The 20,035-nt window shown below is 36.4% G+C and overlaps 4 protein-coding genes across 13 annotated transcripts in view; 2 read left to right on the forward strand and 2 right to left on the reverse strand.

Annotated features, from left to right (window-relative positions):
- The window catches only part of LOC140549282 (tetraspanin-6-like), a 30,350-nt gene extending 25,987 nt beyond the window's left edge, over positions 1–4,363 (forward strand). Inside the window, exons 7-10 of the mRNA XM_072672769.1 lie at positions 644–775; positions 1,968–2,030; positions 2,712–2,795; positions 3,335–4,363. Coding sequence (XP_072528870.1) covers positions 644–775; positions 1,968–2,030; positions 2,712–2,795; positions 3,335–3,457 — 402 coding nt within the window. The 3' untranslated portion in view covers positions 3,458–4,363. The remainder of the gene's footprint in view (positions 1–643; positions 776–1,967; positions 2,031–2,711; positions 2,796–3,334) is intronic.
- The window catches only part of LOC140549280 (leucine-rich repeat-containing G-protein coupled receptor 5-like), a 53,415-nt gene extending 38,753 nt beyond the window's left edge, over positions 1–14,662 (reverse strand). For 7 of the 9 annotated variants that reach the window (XM_072672767.1, XM_072672766.1, XM_072672764.1 and 4 more), the window contains exons 1-3: positions 14,578–14,662; positions 11,745–11,874; positions 11,599–11,658 (exon numbers count right to left, since the gene is read on the reverse strand). The gene's annotated coding sequence lies outside the window, so the exon portion shown is untranslated. Of the gene's footprint in view, positions 1–11,598; positions 11,659–11,744; positions 14,110–14,577 lie in introns of those variants that run through there. The other 2 variants (XM_072672758.1, XM_072672759.1) reach the window with 2 other exon arrangements.
- Positions 5,962–9,981, forward strand: mrps10 (mitochondrial ribosomal protein S10). 2 transcript variants are annotated; one of them, XM_072672770.1, is made up of 7 exons: positions 5,962–6,066; positions 6,160–6,212; positions 6,578–6,647; positions 6,988–7,127; positions 7,228–7,336; positions 7,432–7,521; positions 7,669–9,981. In XM_072672770.1, the coding sequence occupies exons 1-7, from the start codon at positions 5,998–6,000 to the stop codon at positions 7,747–7,749; spliced, it is 612 nt and encodes a 203-aa protein (XP_072528871.1). In that variant the 5' UTR covers positions 5,962–5,997; the 3' UTR covers positions 7,750–9,981. The 2 variants fall into 2 exon arrangements, with proteins under 2 accessions (XP_072528871.1, XP_072528872.1); XM_072672771.1 differs by having other exon boundaries at positions 6,581–6,647.
- On the reverse strand, positions 14,115–17,118 carry LOC140549284 (uncharacterized). Its single transcript, XM_072672772.1, has 5 exons — positions 16,870–17,118; positions 15,668–15,771; positions 15,402–15,551; positions 14,985–15,125; positions 14,115–14,691 (listed from the first exon to the last, which is right to left on the reverse strand). Exons 2-5 carry the CDS (start codon positions 15,769–15,771, stop codon positions 14,574–14,576), a joined length of 513 nt encoding a protein of 170 aa, XP_072528873.1. The 5' UTR covers positions 16,870–17,118; the 3' UTR covers positions 14,115–14,573.
- Between the last annotated feature and the right edge of the window lie 2,917 nt (positions 17,119–20,035).

A 20,035-nucleotide genomic window follows, 5' to 3' on the forward strand; every position in this document is an offset into this window, starting at 1 on the left:
TTCAGGCTGATGGTAGGGTTTGTGTGTGGAGCAGACCCCATGAACAAGGCATCGTGTTGTCAACAAGGCACCATGCAGGCCAGTTGTGGTTCTAAATTGATGTGGGGTGTATTTCTATGGCATGGGCTTTGTCCAGTGGTCCATTCTGGAGAGTTCCGATGACTGGTGTGACCAGCTCCTGCACCTGACATGAGCCCAATCGAGCATTTATGGGAGGTGGTGGAGAGGTCTATTAGCTACAAATCTGTGGATGGCTGTACAGACAGCATGGCCCAACAGCCCTCTAGATGTCTTCTGTCCACCTAAAGAATCGAGGCCATGTTAAACTACTGCACTTTGCCTGGGCAAAAGGGTCCTACATGATACTAGTTTCTGTCCCATGACTTTTGGCATGTGAGTGTATTTTGCAAGAAACCCTAAATCTAGGCCAAGGGCAAGGAAATTTTTTTTTTTAAGAATGTGCAACACGCAGTTTGCATTTGAGCAACTTTAACATTCTAAAATCACTGGACACAGTTTTCACAGTTTTAAATCAATATGAAATTAGGTTGATCTCCTGGACAACAAAGTTGTCTTCAACCATTACAGTAGATGTGGTTGAATGTTAGTTGGGTCTTACTGCTGTCTTTCTTTTTATTAACAGGCTGAGTGCTGTGGGCTGAATAATTATGCTGACTGGAAAGAAAAGATACCACCCTCGTGCCTCTGTACTCTAGCCGACCCAGAGAGAGAAGCCAAGTGTGTAATTGCAAAGACAACAATCCCTAACCCTGAGGTGTGTAATGGTATAATGGTGGCCATTCATGTATTTCACTATGTTGCTGTTGCACTGCAATAGAAAAAAAAAGTTAAATAGCTAAAATTATGTGCTTTCATTTTAAACTATAGGCTCACCTTGTCTCAGGTCCACTGTATCAGAGGATGAAGGGTCTGTTGCTGCATCAGACCCACCTCTGTAACAGTTTCTGAAACTGAGTGACATGCGTTCCACAATTTAGCTTTGCTACTAATTGGACAGCCTATCCTTATGAACCCATGACATTAAGCCTACTAAGTTAGGCTATTAGCCTAATTCTGTTATGGCTGAATAATAAATATTAATTACATTTTCTAATTAGTATACTATTGCAGTGGTGTGGTAGACTATGCAAACAAAGGTTTATTTAGAGTTTACCTCAGATTACAGATAAGTCAAGTCAAGTCATGGCTTATGTTATTTCTAATTTATGTGTTATGCTGCTTTTAACACTGACAATCGCAGTGGTATTGAAGCGTTTTCTAACCACAGGAGTTCATTTAATGTAGGCTATTTGCTTTCACATTTGGGCTCACCTTTATTGGGAAATAAGTTTGTTAGCAGTTGCTTCCCTCATTTATTTTTTTATTTTTTATTTTTTGAAAACCAGGCATCATCTTCCATGGCGTGGATACAATGAGCACTGCCGCAAAAGAATAAACGCCAAGTTAAACACATCTAAGTAAAAAGCCCAGTGAAGGTGGACTAAGCCACTTTGTGGAAAGGGTCAGGGGGGCCTCAGACACTATATGTAGGCTAGGATACACAATTCAATCTATCAATTGCCCAATTTATTTACCCAAAATATTAAATTTACATTAGTTAGCAACATTTATTGTGATCTTTAAATAATATTAAAATTAAATAAAATTACAGATTCCTCGAGGGCCTTCCCCCCACTTGGGGCCCTGGTAACTCAGTCTCACTTTTCACCCCACCACGACGCCCCTGCATTAATACCATGATGAGACCTTTTCAAGGAAGTTTCAGATGGTTTAATGTTCAAACCTAATAAACCTGATCCAGCCAGTACATTGCGATTAAAATCCCTTTTAAATCTGCCTTCTTATTAGTATATATATTTTTTTGTTATAAGCAGATTACTGTCATTGTCCTAACCACTAAGCTGTTTTAACTATGTGAGGTGTGCATATGTGCTTTATTTATGCAGTGGATCAGAAATCCTCACAGTGAACCACCACCACCATCATCAGAAAACTATGTTTATGCCAAGGTAAGAGATTATAGAAACCTTTTAATTATAGACATGTTTCTTACAGCTCTCTGACAGCCTTGATACTGGATATTAAGATTCCACCAATCAGCATCAGCGAAAATGTGTTAATATGTATCAATAAATAACAGATATATACAGTCATATGCAATTGTTTGGGTACCACTGTTTAAATTGCATATTGTCTTGCTTTTAAGTCAAGTTAAAGTGAAAATAAGCCTGACAGAACACAAACTTCACTTTAATACAACTAAGTTAAATGTAATACCACTGTTGTAATAGAAATCTCAGCTTGACATTTATGTTTATATAAAAATAATTGCTCAGATGTACCATACAGTATTGATGCTGTTTTAGCTTCTGGATGTGTCAGTGAAAGACTTACAGAATACGGATTGACAATCTGGAAAATATCAGGACAAATTACACAAAAAGTGTACTATGTATTAAAATTTTGTAATAATATTGTCCAAATCTATAATTTCCACACAATTCATATATCATCATAATATATTCATCATATCATGTAAAAAAATGCTTTTATGTCACCAGTGAGCAATTCTGGCCCTGTATGACCCATTGCCGAATGTATATTTATAGGATTAGTGTATTATAAAGTATAAAGTATATCTATAGGATTAGTGTCCCACAGCACATTTTTAACAAGATTGTCTTCCTCAGAAATGTGGACCAGTCTTAATAGAATATGCGAAGAATGGCTGGCGGATCTTACTTGGAATCCTTTTTACATTATCAACCATTGAGGTGAGACAAAACATATTGTTTGGTTGGGAGATTAAGAATACATAATATCATATATGTGTTAACAAACCAGTTATCAAGTAATGTGCCAAAAATATTATTTAGGCAAGACCTGCTTCTTAGACCAAGGAAGACATTTGAATGTACAACATATATAATTAAAAATAAATAGCAAATAGCTGTTTTCCCACAGACAGTTCATCATTTATCAATAAGTTGAAATTAATCCACTTGTTCTGATCAGTGAACAGTTATTAACCCCTTAATGCAGCAAGGCTTTTTAGACATTAAGTCGTATTATTCAGCAACTACCAAGGTTTCTGTACAAACTGGTGGGGCTGTTCTTTAAGAATACAAATTAATAATAACGTTTTCGACCCACTGGCTGGCCATAGGCTGTTAAAAGGGTTAAAAACTCAGCAGAGATCTAATTGCTAATGAGGAGTTTAATTGTATTTGTTATATGCAGGCAAAGTTGTTTGAGAAGTACTTTATTGAAATACTCCTTTCCTAATCATAATCAATCTTTTGTAATTAAACAGGTTGCTGCTGTGGTAACGGCCTTGTTGCTTTGGTATAGAATTCACACACGGTCACCAGGCTCAGGCCTTTCTGAGGATAACAGCAGGACGAAGTATGAGCTTCAGCCGGACAAAATGCCCTGACGGGATCTAATCCTAACCATATAACCTCTTTCCTACATGAGTGAGCTGTATAACCTCAAAATTTCAAGAGTATGTGGCATTTTGGACGCTAGTAGGCTAACACTTCATGGGGCAGCATGCTGGCAAATCACAAGAACAATCATGGCAGCTAGTTTTATTTTCAGTTTCCAGTTTCCTCATATGAGCTCATATCTAAAAAACTTCTCCTTACTGGGGATCCTCACAATTCAGCCCTCTAGTTCAATGCAAATGCAAAAGCAAAAGTGAATTCTCCTACAGTCATGCTGTCTGTGCCATTTTCACTATATGGTGCACTATTCTGTCAATCAGTAGTTCAATAGAAGCCTGGAAACATAGTGTAGAATGGCCAGGACATGTTTTATATCATTTACACATCTTGAATCTAAAAAAAAAAGTTTTTCTCAAGAACAAATTTAACATTATACTTTCGGGTTGCATTTGTTGTGATTAACAGTAGAGAGGTGAAGAGAGCTAAACAGCGCAAAAAAAAATGCCTAACATGTCCAACCACACTTATAGTAAAATACAAGCTAATAGCTCAAGCACCTAATTCACTGGGTAATTTTAAGACATGTGTCTTTGTACTACTGTAATCTTACACTGTTCTAAGTGTCTTTTTTATGAGGTGAGATACATTTGCAACTAAAAACAGAAAATCAAAACAGCTGCCGTGATTCCATTTTTAATGCTTTTTAAAAAATATTCGGGGGATGAAACTGCACAAATGTATTTCCAGAAAAACAAAAGTTTGGTGCATTTGACCTGAATTACAGGTTAGTTTCATTCAACTAATTCAATTTTTTTGTTTCTTTCTTTTTTTTCCAACCGGCTCTGAAAATACTGTACATTGCCATTATTATGCTTCACTAATATTATATATATATATATATATATATATATATATATATATATATATATATATATATTTTTTTTTTTTTTTTTTTTTTTTTTTTTTAATATATATTTAAGATACAGATATTGTAATGCTGAGTTTTGAGGTATTAATGTGTGAAACTCCATTCCATGTAAAGTATGGATGTTCTTGGATAATAATCTGACAATACTGAGGTATTTTGCTTTAAAATATGAATAAACATAATTCAACCCCAAACAGTATATCAGTCTTCCTAAATGTGTTTACCACAGCTACTGAGAAAGATTATGAGGTTGACATATGTTTCTCTATACATGTACATCATCATCATCATAATCTGTTTATCCACTTAATCCAGTTCTGGGTTGCGGTTGTAGCGTACATTCTGAAAATGTTCTCCAGTATATATTCATAAATACTCACTGTCAGGTGGGTTTAAAAACACTTCAAGGAAACTATTTTTTAAACAAACTGTGTAATGAACACAGTTTATTTACACTCTTACCGACTCACCACTGCCTGAGCCCATTTGGGTCTGTGACAGATTGCTGGCAGCATTTGATGGCATTCAAAATCACACAAATACACTGATCATGGAACGGCAAGTTTCTCAAATGGAAATAAGGTCTTCCCCAGAAAAAAAGTGAAAACTATTTTAAAACTTCACTCACAAATTCACTCACTTCTACACTTCATGTTAGCTTCTAAAGAATAAGAATATAAGCATAAGGATATGAGACAAGGGACAAATTTTAATGGCAGGTATGCCACTTTACGTTTAGGTTTTTTATTATATTTTAAACATACTTTTCACTGTACTTTAAGTACACTTGAAGTTAACTATTCTAAACATTACCAGTGGTCTACACATATAAAACGTTATGTATATGGAACAAATGATGAATTATACTTTTTGAAAAGTATATCTAGAGCAATGGAATAAATATAAGCCAAATATACTTTTATACAAATAAATGTTTGCAAATTGTCATCATTGTAAGGTATAATTTTGGTTGGTCTCTAAGTACAAAATAAAAAGGCATACTCACTTGTTTTTAGTGTAAAAGAAGTATACTAATAGCATTACCTGAATAAACGTCTTTTTTCATAAAAGTAAATACATTAAAATTTTTTAGCATGTGGTCACATTCGCATGCTGTAACGCGTGAGTGCATAAAAATCACTTGATGTAACACATGCTCACATATAATATTGTTCTAGAAGTATAATATAATATTGTTATAATATACAATCAAATGATATCACATGTTAATAAGACATGTATTTTGAAACATATATCTTGTGATCAAACATGAAGTGTGTGGCGTTTCTGTAAGGGTCTGTAAAAAAAATCATTTGTTGGGAAAAACGTTATGCAGGTTATCTCATCATAAAATCTCATCACTGTTTAAATCACATGTTCTGCAAATGCAATGGTAAGTTTACTCCAGGGTCCATCAACTTCAACTTTTGGGCTGATATTGTTTGAAAAAAAAAAACTTTAATTAATGCTTAATCGAAACACACCACATTTAGTGTGTAATTTAACAATTATAATAGTTTTAGTTACCGTCGGTTGGCGGCGCCCTGCTGGAGAAGACACTACGGTTCGCGGCTCGTTTTCTTCCGTTGATGTTGAACAATAATGGCGACCTCCATGAGGACAGCGAGCATACGACTCTTGTCAAAGACAATACGAAATTTCTCGTCTAAGGTACAGAAATATTCACTTTATGAAACAGTCAGTCACTACATGGTTTCGTCTATTTCTGCATCTGAGCTCTTTTGTCCCTGGTCTGTTTCTCAGGCTGCTGCTGAGCGGTTTGTCTGCAAACGTTCCCTTCAACCAGCTTTAACACGGTAAGTCTCGGTTTGTGGGTTTGAGTCGTGCTCTGTGTTTGGTTTAATATCCACTGTATTAGTCAAAGGGTAAATAGAGGTGGTTCGACTAACATTTTAGCTACAAGAAGTAGGAGCATCCTAGGTAAGGTCATTGTAGCTAGCCAGCTAGCGCCCTGGTAGGTCTAGAAATGACAGACCCGTTTAAAGTGGATAGAAAGCAAGTGGTAGTTTTCCAAGGGGGTTGCGATACGAATTGTTTAATAACTAGAGTGAAGTCAGTTATGGAAACAAGTGTCAGCACTTTTTTGTTTTTAATCAGATAAATGTATGAACTTTGTTAGAAAATATAAAAACGCTTAATTTCTTACTCTTTATGGTTGCAGCAGCACTATTTGTGTGGCTCCTGCAGCCTTCCTTCACACAGGACATGTCTCGCGGACGCAGACCCCTTCTGTAAGTTCCTTGTAAAGTAGCTATGTTCCATTTCAAGTTTAGGACATGTTTGTTTTGATATTGCATTTTAACCTTTAATAATGAATTGCTCATGGATTTCTCTGGAGATGTATCCTGTTCAGTAGGTAGCTAGTGTACTACTCTGGGGTTCCGTCATTTTGTAGTGGTGTCCGAAAACATAGTGCGGAATTTTCAATGCACCAGAATATATATATGTAAAAATGATGTACCCTATTGGACACGAAATACCCATAATTCATCTCGTTGTTTGGTCAAAATAGTCACACGGAGTGCTGAATAGTACCGTACCTTATGCCTTAATTTATGCCATTTCCTGTAGATCACAGTCACGGATGAGCCTGACACACTATTCCAGAAGCTGACTGTACTGGTTAAAGGTCACGATAGAGCTGTTCTGGACAGTTATGAGTTCTTTGCAACAATGGCTGCAAGGGAGCTTGGCTTAACCCTGGGAAAAGTGTGAGTCTTGCAGTTCATTCACAATCAGACAGGAGGCCTTGGCACGATCGCTGGTTATCCAAGATGAACGTGAAATGTGTTCGGTGTGTTTCTGTTGTAGATTTGAACCTCCGAAGAACATAGAGAGACTTACGCTTCTCAAGTCTGTGCACATTTTTAAAAAACATAGAGTGCAGTATGAAATGAGGACACACTTCAGATGCATCGAGGTGAGATCTTGTGGCATTTGAATGAGTGACTTTGTCGACTGAGATTTAAGTTTTAAGGTTGTTTTGCATTGCATTAAAGACTTTTTGGCTTTCAGATATCCAGGATAACAGGCTCCACTGCACGGGTATATCTGGAGTACATTCAGCGCAACCTGCCTGAGGGAGTGGCCATGGTGGTGACCAAGGTAATATTATTCTGAAACAAAAGTGTGTTTGAGTGAACATCATTTACTGTATTCCAGTCTGGTGGAACATGCTATAACAATGAATAGGCTCTGACAGAACTTTTGAACATTCCCAACATTCTCTAAATGGTATATTTCTCTTTCTAGACCGCTGTTGTGAAAGTTCCAGAGCATATTCAGATGCCCATGTGGGGTGAGCAGAGCCAGGAAGAGAAAACCAGCCCGTGATGCCCTTTATTATGTCTGGCTTTTATTAGATAGTAAACATAGCTTATTGAGGATTTGATTAAAATGGCGAAGAACTACGGACGGACCTCACATTGGTTTCAGACTGGCGAGACTAATTCTAAAAATAGAAAGAGAATGGATTACCTTTTGAAGTTATGTGTACAATATGTTGTGTGTGTGTGTGTGTAAGTGAATGCTGCTGTATTCATATCACATTGTTAATATTAAAAACAGTTGGATTTTTTTTATCAGTATTTGGGCTCAAGTATAAAGGATTTGTAATATAGGTATATCACTTGTAAATTGACTTGTCTAACAGTTACTGACCTAAATGCTTGTATTATAATTATGAAACATGCCTATTACAGACTGTACAGTTTCAGACCGTATGGGCAAACTACTTCATTTCCACAATCTTTAGAATTTTTCCTACCATTTCCTACTAATAATTTACACTGAAAGCTCAGAATAAAAGGTAAAAGAATGAAGTGTCTTTACATATAAAATATGAAAGTCTAAATATTTATGAATACAAACGACACTGTTAGACAAGCAAAGAAATGTTCTATGTAAATTGTTTTAAAGAATGGGAAACTTAGACATGAAATATCAAACTAGAAGTTAACTTTACTAAGATCAACTCAGTTTTGTCATTAACTGGGCATGAAAATCAACTGGTCACTTTACTGTGATTGTGAACCCTGTTTTTTAACAGTATTGGCCAGTGATTTCCAAACCTGGTCCTGCAGTGCACCTGCACTACGAGTCTTCACACCCTGATCCATATAAGCAGCTCAATAACAAGACCTCAGTTAAAGTGGGTATGTTGGAACAAGAATATGATTAAATGTGCAAAGCAGGGGTCCTCTAGGAACAAACTTGATCTGGGCTAAAGGTTTAATAAAATGTGCAGATAAAGGATGGGAGACAGTGACACACACCACAGCTTTAAAAAAAAAGAAAAAAAGAAAACTTTTAATGAACCACAATTCACATAAGTCATGTTGTAACATCTAACCTAACTGCCAAATACCACACAGATCTAACATATTCCTATAGATAGATTTTTTTATCCTGGCATTTTAAAGGCACAGAATCTGAGCAAAGTTTGCTCTAAGAGTCAAATAATAATGCTCTTCCAGTCTTGATCAGACTGTCTGCAAATAATAGTTTAGTACACATTAAGAGTTGATGGTGTTGTACTCAAAAACATAATCTAGTCTAAAACCTTAAGTCATGACTAGGCTAGTTTATGGTTTATGGTCACCTAATTCAGAGGGTGCACACAAGGAACATAGATCATCCACATCAGAGTGCCCTCCCTAAGAATTAGGACCGTGAAGAGAAAAATCATCTTTTAGCTGTATAATCATAGTACATAGTACATACAGTTAAATAAGATAAATGTGGGTAAAAATACCTGTCAGAAAAGCATCAGTACTGAGCAAGTTGACTTAAACAAGTGTAGTTGAGGACTAATAAAAAAAAAAATCAGTCTTTAACTACTTGTAGGGTTGGAGGAAGACAACTAAAATTATAATCAACAAACAAGTCACTGAACTCATCACCTGCTGTATATATTCTAAAAGCTAAGCTAAAAGATAAACTACTTGCCATGAAAAACAGAAAAGCCAGAAAACAGTACACTGAAAAGATGGATAAATCTGAAGGACCAGTGCAGACAGTAAAAAAAAAAAAACAAAACAAATCCTACCATGTCCCCAATAAAACCATGCCAAGGTACTGTATTTAAAAAGGGAGTAGACGGTCATGTCTGTCCATTTTAAAGTATATGGAAGAGAATAAAAATGTATTTCTAAATTAATTTTGATGGTGCCAATTTGCCCCACCCAAGGGTAAACCGAAAAGCAGGAAACTAAAACAAAAAAGATTCTATTGTTCAAAACAAATGCACATTCCTATCAGTGTCCAATGTAACTTTATCTTGCTGTAAGCCCTCACCTTACATCTTTAATTCAAAATGTTCAAAACACATATAAATACGTGAGTACTTTTGAAGGGGTAAGCGGTTCAAATTGTTATTTCATATAATGATAATATAAAAGCTGGCTTCTGTTATAAGTGTGTGAGTTAATGTTTTTTTGTTCCTTTTTAACTAATTTTCACTTCAGATGCAGTAGATGAAGATTATGTTATGCATGCCTTCAGTTTGATGTTGAAATAGGCCCTAAATTTAGAGAAACGTTGCATAAACAAAATACTTATTTTCTGCCCTGTTCAATGTTTGCATTTTTGTCTGAATGGTTTGTTTCTCTCTCATTGTTCTATTTTAGTCTCCTCTGCATTCCCATGTCCACAGTCGATTTGAAATGACTAATGTATCTGGAGTATACAGAAACAATCTGTCCTGTGAAAACATGCTAGAAAGCTGTAAAAACTAAAACATCTTATTATATAAATGATACACATTATTAAATGTCTTTTTATAGCTTGACTACTTCCTACTGATTGTTTGAATCCTATAAAGGGCTCAACAGGACTAACATGTGTTATATGCAACCAACTAAAAACACTGATTTCAAATTAAATGTTAAACGGTGTAAACATACCATGACATCCCATCTATATGTTAGATGGGAACGCTCCATAATATTAAACCACAATACATAAGTTTTAAATGTTGGATAAATAGTATACATGTGCAATACAATGAGGTAATTTAGTTCTTCAGTTAAACACACTGTGCTCTTAGCTTAGAAAAAATTTGAATGGCTCACAGATTTAGTCTAGAAAAAACCCTACTCAGAACCTTCCTCTGGACAGTTTTAGTCAGACCAGTTCTGGTAAGTTATGTAATTGTTCAACTGATAACGAAAAACACAAAAACACACAGATGAACGACTAAAGAGGGAAATACAATGGCCAGAATTCTTGAGCGTGATGCTGAAACAGTGGTAGCAGTAGTGCTACATGCAGGCATCTTGCTGTTATGTCATGTGCAGTAATCAGTTGCTCTATTGTTCTGTTTAGATTAGAATTATGCAATCCCACTTTTGGCAATGTTTTATTTGTAAGACTGCTAAAAATGGAATCATTAAATAAATAGAGGTCTCAAATCTATTTTAAAAAAAGTTTTCTTCATTTGGTAACACAAGATTTGCAAGATGGACTTTATACTCAATTTGTGCCTTTTTACAAGTTTTTGTTTTGCTAAAACCACTACTATACTGAACAACTGTCAGTTTAGTATATTTCCTCCTAACTGTAGTTTTAGGCTTCATCTTTCTGTACATGCTAAACTCACTGCGTGCATGTGGTTTAGCCTCATGGTAAACAAGCACTGTTCTTAAGTGAGGACATTTCCTTCCATTTCCCTTATACAGTGTGGAAATGGTTAGTATTTTAAGAACACTAAAGTATGTTTGATATTTAAACCAATTAACCGAACCCTGTAAACAACAACTGATAGTATAGTAACAATTAGCTGTTTTGTTTGTTTTTTGTAGTTTTTCGATTGTCCTTTTTGGTGGTCCTGTTTTCCTGGTGCTTTGTGCTATTCAAGCGTGCCCTTATACCAATTAAATACCACTAAACTAAATATTGATGCACATGATATACTGATGCACATATTGTGCATCATAAAAATGTCTTTCACAGAATCATATTTTCATCATATTGCTTAGTAATGTGTTGCTGCTACTCTTCCAACACTGTGTTTACTAGGGAAATACCAGGCTGAATTTCAGGGCAAAATGATGTAAAAACTTGTTTCAGTACGATTGTATGTCAAGCTAGAGTGTCCTATGAATCACTATAAATGTAAAGAAAGACATTTTTCTGATTGGAAATGCAAACACTGTTGATCACCATCCTACATAGAGTTCTTACCTTCTCAGGTCTGCAGGTACTTGTGAAGCAACAGGGTTGCATGCTTCACTGTTTGCTTATCTGCAAAAAGAGATCCTTGGGTAGGGACGGATGGGGAAAGGATACGTTTTAGGAAGGGAGCGGGGTGTCTGGACACAAAGACTCACCTTGATTATAGGGGGGGGGTGCAGGGGCAGGTGCGACACACTGCACTTCACTGGGGCAGGGGGGAAGAGAAGAGGGGGAGCATCCTGCCTCCGAGTCCAGCTGCCTTCCGAAAAGGGTGACTATGTCCCCCTTCAGGAGACAACAAGAATCAGTCCAGCATCAACAGCACAGGCTAGCAGAAGAAGCAGCAAAGGCAGCAGAAGAGAAGCACTCAACCCTCAAAGGAGGAGATAGTGGAGGTAAACTGCAGAGCTAAGAAAAGGTGCAACACCTGTTGAGACTTTTCCAAGCCGGTCACCAGGTCATATGTGCTTTACGAATATGGATACAGCACAGCAAGTGATTTGCGTTGTCTTCAGGTATTACAAAAATAAATAAACAAATAAATATCAAGTTATTTATTTTTTTATCTATCTTTAGTCTTTATCTGCAAAAATGAACTTACCAGTAGTTCATCATTCAAAGATCCCATCGCTACTCGATCAAGTGTGTTTGACTCTTTGTTTCTCGCTCTTAGTAATGCTGCATCATCATTTATATCATCATTGTTTATTCTCAAATATCCCAAAATATCCACGACTGGGAAATGTAAATGTTTTCATTAACACACTGATCACCAACTAAATGCCATAACAAATAACTACTCACATTAAAAGTCTCTTACAATCATTTGTGCCAACAACTGGATTAACTGTACTTGAACAGCATGACTAGATTTAACATTATTTACAGTTTATTACAATACAAACAAATCATTTACACTATTATTTGTGCCTTAGCAGCATCAGGATGTGCTTGCTGTGTAAACAGTCTGAACTGACCAGTAAGTGGTCATCTTTTTACTATGTCTTTATAAGATTTAAGATATTGCACCTTTGCATACATTATCATGCACTAAGGCTCGACTACATTTAGACACTGATCGTAAGAGAAGAAAACCACAACAAAAAAAAAATCCTAGCTAATTTTAAACAAACCAAGATTTATTTTTTGATTGCCCCCATTTGTCTACACACTGCTACAAAGAAAGAGAGAGAAAGACTGTCATTTGCAAAAGGGACTCCTTTTTCCAGCTGTGGGCCAATTTTAACAGTTTTTCTAGAGGGTGCACATTCTATGTCTTCTCAGTATTTTTATATCAACTCTTATGAAAGGTAACATGATTTCTATTTCAGCACCTAAATTTAACAGACCATTCTTAGTTCTACAATGTGAGACACTTGGAAATATGATATGTAGCACAGTAATACAAACTGTATATCTACATTACCAATGACTGATAGTGCTCTTACAGGTTGTCTATATTAAGTATAATGTGCAGTTTCACATGGAACATACATGAATTAATATAGTTTTATTTAAATATATACATGCCTATTGGTATATAAATACAACTGTCCATTCCAGAGCACTCCAATTCTGTCATTAACTTTTACAAATGGACATTCATGTACTGTGTTTCAATAAACAGTAAAAAGGAGAAGTCGATTAAAGTTATTTTAACTTTATTTTGACTGATTATGTCAAAAACTGTAATACTTTTAAAGAACTTACATCGACAAATCCACATAACTCAATCACAGTAAGTAAAAGTATAATGGTAACACTTCAACATTAAACACAGTGAATGTAGTGCTATCCTACCATCAATCCATCTCTCTGTATGAGTATCAAATCAGTCAATAGAATGGACTGCTGAACACAAACATGAAGGGTTTCTGACAGCAATATTTCCACTTTACTTAAAAATAGCTGCACATTTATGATATGAAGTAACTTTTGAATCATGAATACATACAGAATAGGTTATTTTTATCGTAAATGTTCATGGAGCATGAACTGCTGTTCATAAATACTGTGTAGTTATATCTAAAAAACAAAACAAAAATAAAAACAAAAAACAAACAAAAAAACTAAAGCCATAGAACAAAAGGAAAATGTCTGAGAGGCCCAGGAGTCCATGAAAACAAACTAACTACTTTTACAATGATAAGTGAGGGCTATTCTATGTTTCACTTTCTCACTTTGTTTCTCTCTCATTCTCTCAAATTCACATTTATTCTTCATGATTCATGGAAAAAAGACCAATTAAGGCTCACAGGGTTAGCACCACGCAAACTACACAATGTTTAGGGGGATACATAATTAGCTTCTCTTATACAGTTAAAGTTAAAACAAGTGGTGCTTTTAAAAAAACATTTAAATGATCTGGGGCTTTCTCTCTAATAACACTGTAGAAAATGGAGCGTGGTCGATCAGTATCAACTTGACTGGAGTGTCAATTTGGACATGAATTACTGGCACCCGCTGGCAACACCCTGCGCTACACATAACGAACTAATTTTGATAGAGAGTTTGAGCTGCTTTAAAACCGCCGGCCACCTGGGGGCCCCGGCCAGCGCTGACCCCTGCCTGGAGGCAGATGGGGAGGAGGAGGGGGTGGTCCATTGTGGTAGCTGCATGAAAGGATAAAATTACACATGTGGATTCTTGCGCTGCATTAAAAAGGGCCCGTGCTACAACTTGCAAGTTCTTCCTTAAAAGGAAATATAGCATTTACTACAAAATAGATTCATGCATTACTCATTTCTATATCAATCCATGTCCAAAGCTACAACATTTTAATTTATTGTAATATTGTTTTATAATTTAGCTTTCATGGTTTATAGTTTTTTTATTCCTCAGCAATCAACTTTGTCTTTACATTTACTTAGTCACTGTAAACACAGAAAACATGATGCTGAGATGTAAAGAGAAGTGCAGCCAAATGAGTTTGTGAAAGAAGAGGAGAGGAAAGGAAGACAGGGGATGGAATTTAGGTAATGGTCTTACCCTCTTGGGTGGAAGTGGCGGGGGGAGCCAGGCGGCATCATGCCCCGTCCTCTTGGGGGCAGTGGTGGCCCTCTAAAGGCTGGGTGCCCTGGGGGCGGTGGTGGAGGGCCATGTCTGAAAACAAAATCATTTTACAATTTCATTGGATTTCTGAGCTAGTGATCTGCTTCCAAAGTCAGCTGAACACTGTTGAAGATTCCAGAATTGTTTTGAAAAAACGTATTCATTGTTGCATCTTCTCCAAATTGCATATCTTACTGATTTGAAAAAACATTGTTTCTAAAAAAGTATTGTTTCTAAAGCAACTACAGAGAAAAACACAAAAACACAGGCAACTAGAGTAACAGACAACAGATATATAAAGTTAAACCTTTTTTTTTTTTTTTTTTAAACAGAAAAGTATGCACCTGTGCATAGGTGGGGGAGGTCCCCTTAAATGCATTGGTGGGGGAGGTGGTGGGGGTGGCCCCATGCCCATTCCCATAGGACCACCTCTGCCTTTTCTTCCATGCATGTCCGGATATGGTCTTGGTCTTCCCATTCCTCTTCTAAAAACAATAAAAGGTTTTACATATCATGCACAAAAAAATAGGAAATTTTTAAAATAAAAGTACACAATTGTTGCATTACAACACGCTTTGCGTCTGAAATAAGCTACATTAACCTTGGAGCTCCACAGAAAAACTTAAGAACCAAACATATCTTGGATAATCGAATTTGGGAAAACTGTAAATTAGGCTTTTTCACCAAACTATTCCTTTAAGATTAGGAGAACGTTTAGGATACTAAAGAAACTCAGATATTCTGAAAGCTTTTGGCGCAACCTAATTGGTCCAAATCCGTTCATGAACCCATCATGACTTCTGCCCCTTCCTCTCCCCGGTGGGCCAAAGCCTTTCATCATCATTCCACGTCCACCACGTCCTCCTCGGCCCATTCGGCCACCTCTACCTCGACCCCTGAATCCGCGACCTCTGTGAAAATAATACAAAATTTAAAAATGTTCAACCACAAGACAAATGCTCATCCAATTCGCTGGGTGGATCAGATACTAACCAGCAACACTGTAAGCTCCAAACATGTGACCTACCTGGATTTATTGGAATCTGGAGCTGGTTCCTCTTCTGCATGCGTCTCAGTTGTCTCTGTTATCTCCGTAGACTCTTCCACCTGCTCAGTTGGGTCAACTTCCATCTGTTAAACAGCCAAAAAACAGCAATTCAAATTATTACAACATATTTTAAATATAGTCCTTGGTCATCTGCTTTGTGAGGATTCTAAAAGTACTAAACACATTGGCCTTACAATATTTTCTTTAACTGGCAGATATACTCAACTCCATTTCATGGTGCTGTTTATCAGTAAATTAATATAATCCTGGCAAAACACCCTTTATGTATTCTATAATATGTGCTGCATTCAACAGACATAACATTGCTCTAAACTATATTTTATTTATTTGTTATGTGTATTTTGGAACATATGATTTTGTGGTTTAATTGAAAGTCTTGCAATGTCTTGCATGTTCTGAAACTACTAAGAACACAGACGTTATTTTGTTTTGTTTTCTATAAAATCACAAGTACCTTCGCAAACAAATATAAAGAAATAAACAATAAAAACAATTTTACATATACATATAAGTGTGTGTGTGTGTGTGTGTGTGTGTTTAGGTAATTTTCAGGAAGAACACCCTGACACCCTTGATTCATCCAAACCCACCTGAGAAATGTGTCAAAGGGGGAGTTTAATCATGCAGATTTCAGACTTAGCTAGTTAGTCTAGACATTAGTGTAGTGCTGTAATGTAAATTAAGCAAAATCTAAAACCTAAATATATTTGATCCAATATTTTCCAGTAAATTTTAAGAACGCGTTTTTCGTATAAGGTTATTTATCCTTCCCGCTACACGACACAGATAACGCTATATAGCACTAGCTAGCTATTCATTGTATCTGCATTTATTCTTATCGCTAATGGTTAGCTAGCTAGCTAACCTGAAGGAATCAGATATTGAGGCCAGTCAGTGTCCTAAATAGAAAAATAAACGTTTCACGTGGTATTCTACAAGATAACGTGTTTAACAAAAAGGCTGACGGCTTTGTACCTCTTTGCTCATGAACAGTAAACCCTACGTGAGATGTATTTTAACAGTGTTAGGAACTGCTTGTGCTGGCTAGGTAACCTAGCGCTAGTAACCGAGTAAGGGACACTAGCTAGCTATCAACACAGACACGAGTCGCTGTCACAGACCTGTTCATTTCTTTTACCGGGCAGAAGCATAGAGCTTACCTCGACTGTAAGGCAGTTCGTGCAATTGACTCCTTATGAATATTTTCAACTCTCTGTTCAATAAAACGGACGACTATTTCAACCATAAAGTGTAAATAATGAGCTCTAACGCAACATACGCCAGTAGCTCTGTATCTAGACCGCTTTGAAATGGCGGCTTCTGTTAGTCCGACTCGCTGATTTCCAAGGCTTGGATTTTCTATTTTTTCTACAGCAGGAATAGTGCAGCGTTCAAGCCATCTCAGGAGCCCTGTTGTCGTTTTGTAACCTTCAGTCAGGGATGACCGATACTTGGAAGTCAGATGGTGCAGCATAATGTACCTAATTTAAGCCTCTCTGCTTAGCAGGGGTGGTCACTTTCACCCTTGGGCTGCAGTTAGCTTGTGCTAGGACAGCTGATTTTTGTTACTACAAACAAACGCTCACAACGTAGAATGACCAAAAGTAACGCCTATTTTCAGGTGAGAAGACTTTGCTGTGTGGATTAAGCATTAATTGTTTGATAATAATAATAACTGGACAGATGATGAACTGGATGGTTTGCTGGGTGGACAGTTGCTAAGGTGCAGAGCTTGCTATGGTATCCCATATGGTTTATATGGTGATCCTAAGTGGTTGCTATACTGTTGCCAAGAGATTGCTTTGGCATCTGAACTGATTGATATTGTGTTGCTAAGTGGTTGCTAGGTTGTTGCTAAGATGATGCTGGTTTTATGTTTATAATAATTTTGTCTAAATGTTGGAGTTTGGTGGATTTGAATGGTGGATTGCTCTGTGAAAAAATTTACATTAATGTTAAGAAAAACTTAAGTTGAATCTGTTTAAAAAGCATAATGCTGTGGGAGGAGTAATGCCAAACAAAAAAACAAGTGGAATAATAATAAAAAAAGAAGAAAATAATACAACATAAATACAAGGAGAACCACAGTGTGATTACAGTAGTGCATTTCCTGAAGAAAAAGGCAAGTGTCATTACAGCTCAGCAGTGTTGCTGTGAAATTGGTGTTGTAAGGTGGTTGCTAAAGTGTCACTATAGTATAGATGTTGGCTGCTAAGATGATGCTATGGCATAGCAATCGGTTGCCACGGTGTTAAGTAATAGCTAAATGGTTGTTAGGTGGTTGTTATGACATCCAAGATGCTTGCTAGGTGGTTACCACCTGTGATAGCGACCAACCATTGCAAACAACTAGCAACACCTTACAAACCAAATAATATAGGATGATACCACAGAAAGTGGTTTGTAAGGTGTTGCTAGTTGGTTGCTGTAGTATCCCAGGGTGTTTCTGTGGTGTTCAGAAGTGGTTGCTATGGTATCTGAATTGTTTGATGATAGTTGCTAATACTTTTGCGTAAATGTTGTTCAAAAACATTTGGCTTATTGGAAAAATGCAAACTAGGCTTGACTGAACTACATATACACACACACACTAAAATACATTGAGTGTTTAAGGTCTTGTTTTTACAGCATCATTGTCCTGCTGCAAAACCCAACTGCACTTCAGCTGTTCTCCTTTAGAATTTTCTAATGGAGAGTTCCAAATATGGGCAAAACCACATGGTGCCAACTACAGAATGATGCCACAACTTTAGTGGTCTATTTAAGTGATGGTTAGATTCAACAGGTCAGGCAGTAAATATTGCTGGGTATGGCTAGTGAAATTGAACCCATTTGTCAATTGGATTTGGTTAATTAGTTGAGTTAGTAAATTAGGGGGAAACTACTTTTTTCAAGTAGGTGATACAGGTCTTGAATAGTCCTTTATTATTAATAAATTGATAGATTTTTTAAAGGCAGCATTGTGTGTTGGTCTGTTCTCTTTATTTTATGTTAAAATAAGTTTAATTATCAAAAGTAACAAATATTCAAAAATATTAATGCAAAAGCTTGTATTTTTAAAATGGCAACTTTACAGGAGACAGAAAAAAATATTAACTTTTAATAGAAATCAATGTAAAAGGATTTTGTCTCTTCAAGCATTTCAAATGGTCCATTTATCATGAAATGAAAAGTAAATGACAGCTGCAAGATTTTATTGAAAGTAAAATAAAATGAAGATACGAGGTGTTGTGCAGAACAACAAAAGCAAGTCAGAATACCGTTGTTGCTTCAATATTGACCAAACTGTTGATTTGACAAACTGTACATTCTTAAAAATCCAGGAGAAGACACAGAGGCTTCCGTATCGGAACCAGTTGTTTCAGGATCAGGCCTTCATCCACCATCACTCTGCTGAACTCCACCACACAGATTAACACAACTGTGCCTATATATGTCCCATATACTGCACACACTGGAATTATTTAGACCAAGCATGCAGTAATGCAATGAATATGACACAATTGTTCTGTATTATAACAATAGAACACTGAAAATGTTTAGAAATTCATACTTATATACACAATGAATGCATTTAGCTACTTTACAAGTTACACTTATTGCTGACACAGATGTGCAAATGCACACACACAGCTTGTCTAGTCCCTGTAGCGAAGTACTGCCAATAGAACAGGACTCTATGGAGCACAAAAATGGAACTTATTGGCACCATGAATATAAAGCCCCCCCTCCCCCACAGCATTGAGCTGTGGAGACTTGTGTTCTCTGGAATCATGGAGTCATCCAATACTGACGATCCAACATTCTGACCTCACTAATGCTCTTGACCATAAATTAAATCAAATCCTCACAGTAATGCTCCAAAACATTGCACTTCTGGTCCTAACTGCATTTTGTTGCATTGTACTACAAACTACAAAGTTGAATCAATCTATCAGTCTATCTATCATGAACATTTTTAGTACAGGAGCCATGAGTGTTATAAACTATAAATTGGTACCTTTCCACGTCTTTAAACATTTAAAAGGTTCTTCACATGTTTCTTTAATGGCAGGTGGGTGGAACCATTTATAAGATTGATGTGGTGCAGATAAGCCTTTTAAACAAAAGTCATTTATCAATGTTTCTCTGACTAATCAGCAACTGTGTTATTGCTGTGTAAAGCTGTTTGGTTCCAGAAATTCTGGAGCTGCTTCTAACTTCATGTAATAGGACAATCAGTCCTAACCAATCATTTTCTCTATTCCAAAACCAAGACATGGGAAAGTAGATCCAGTAAAATAATGTTATGACATAATGAATACAATATCTATAAAATATTAATGA

This window comes from Salminus brasiliensis, chromosome 2 (assembly GCF_030463535.1).
Source record: "Salminus brasiliensis chromosome 2, fSalBra1.hap2, whole genome shotgun sequence".
Lineage (NCBI taxonomy): Eukaryota > Metazoa > Chordata > Actinopteri > Characiformes > Bryconidae > Salminus > Salminus brasiliensis.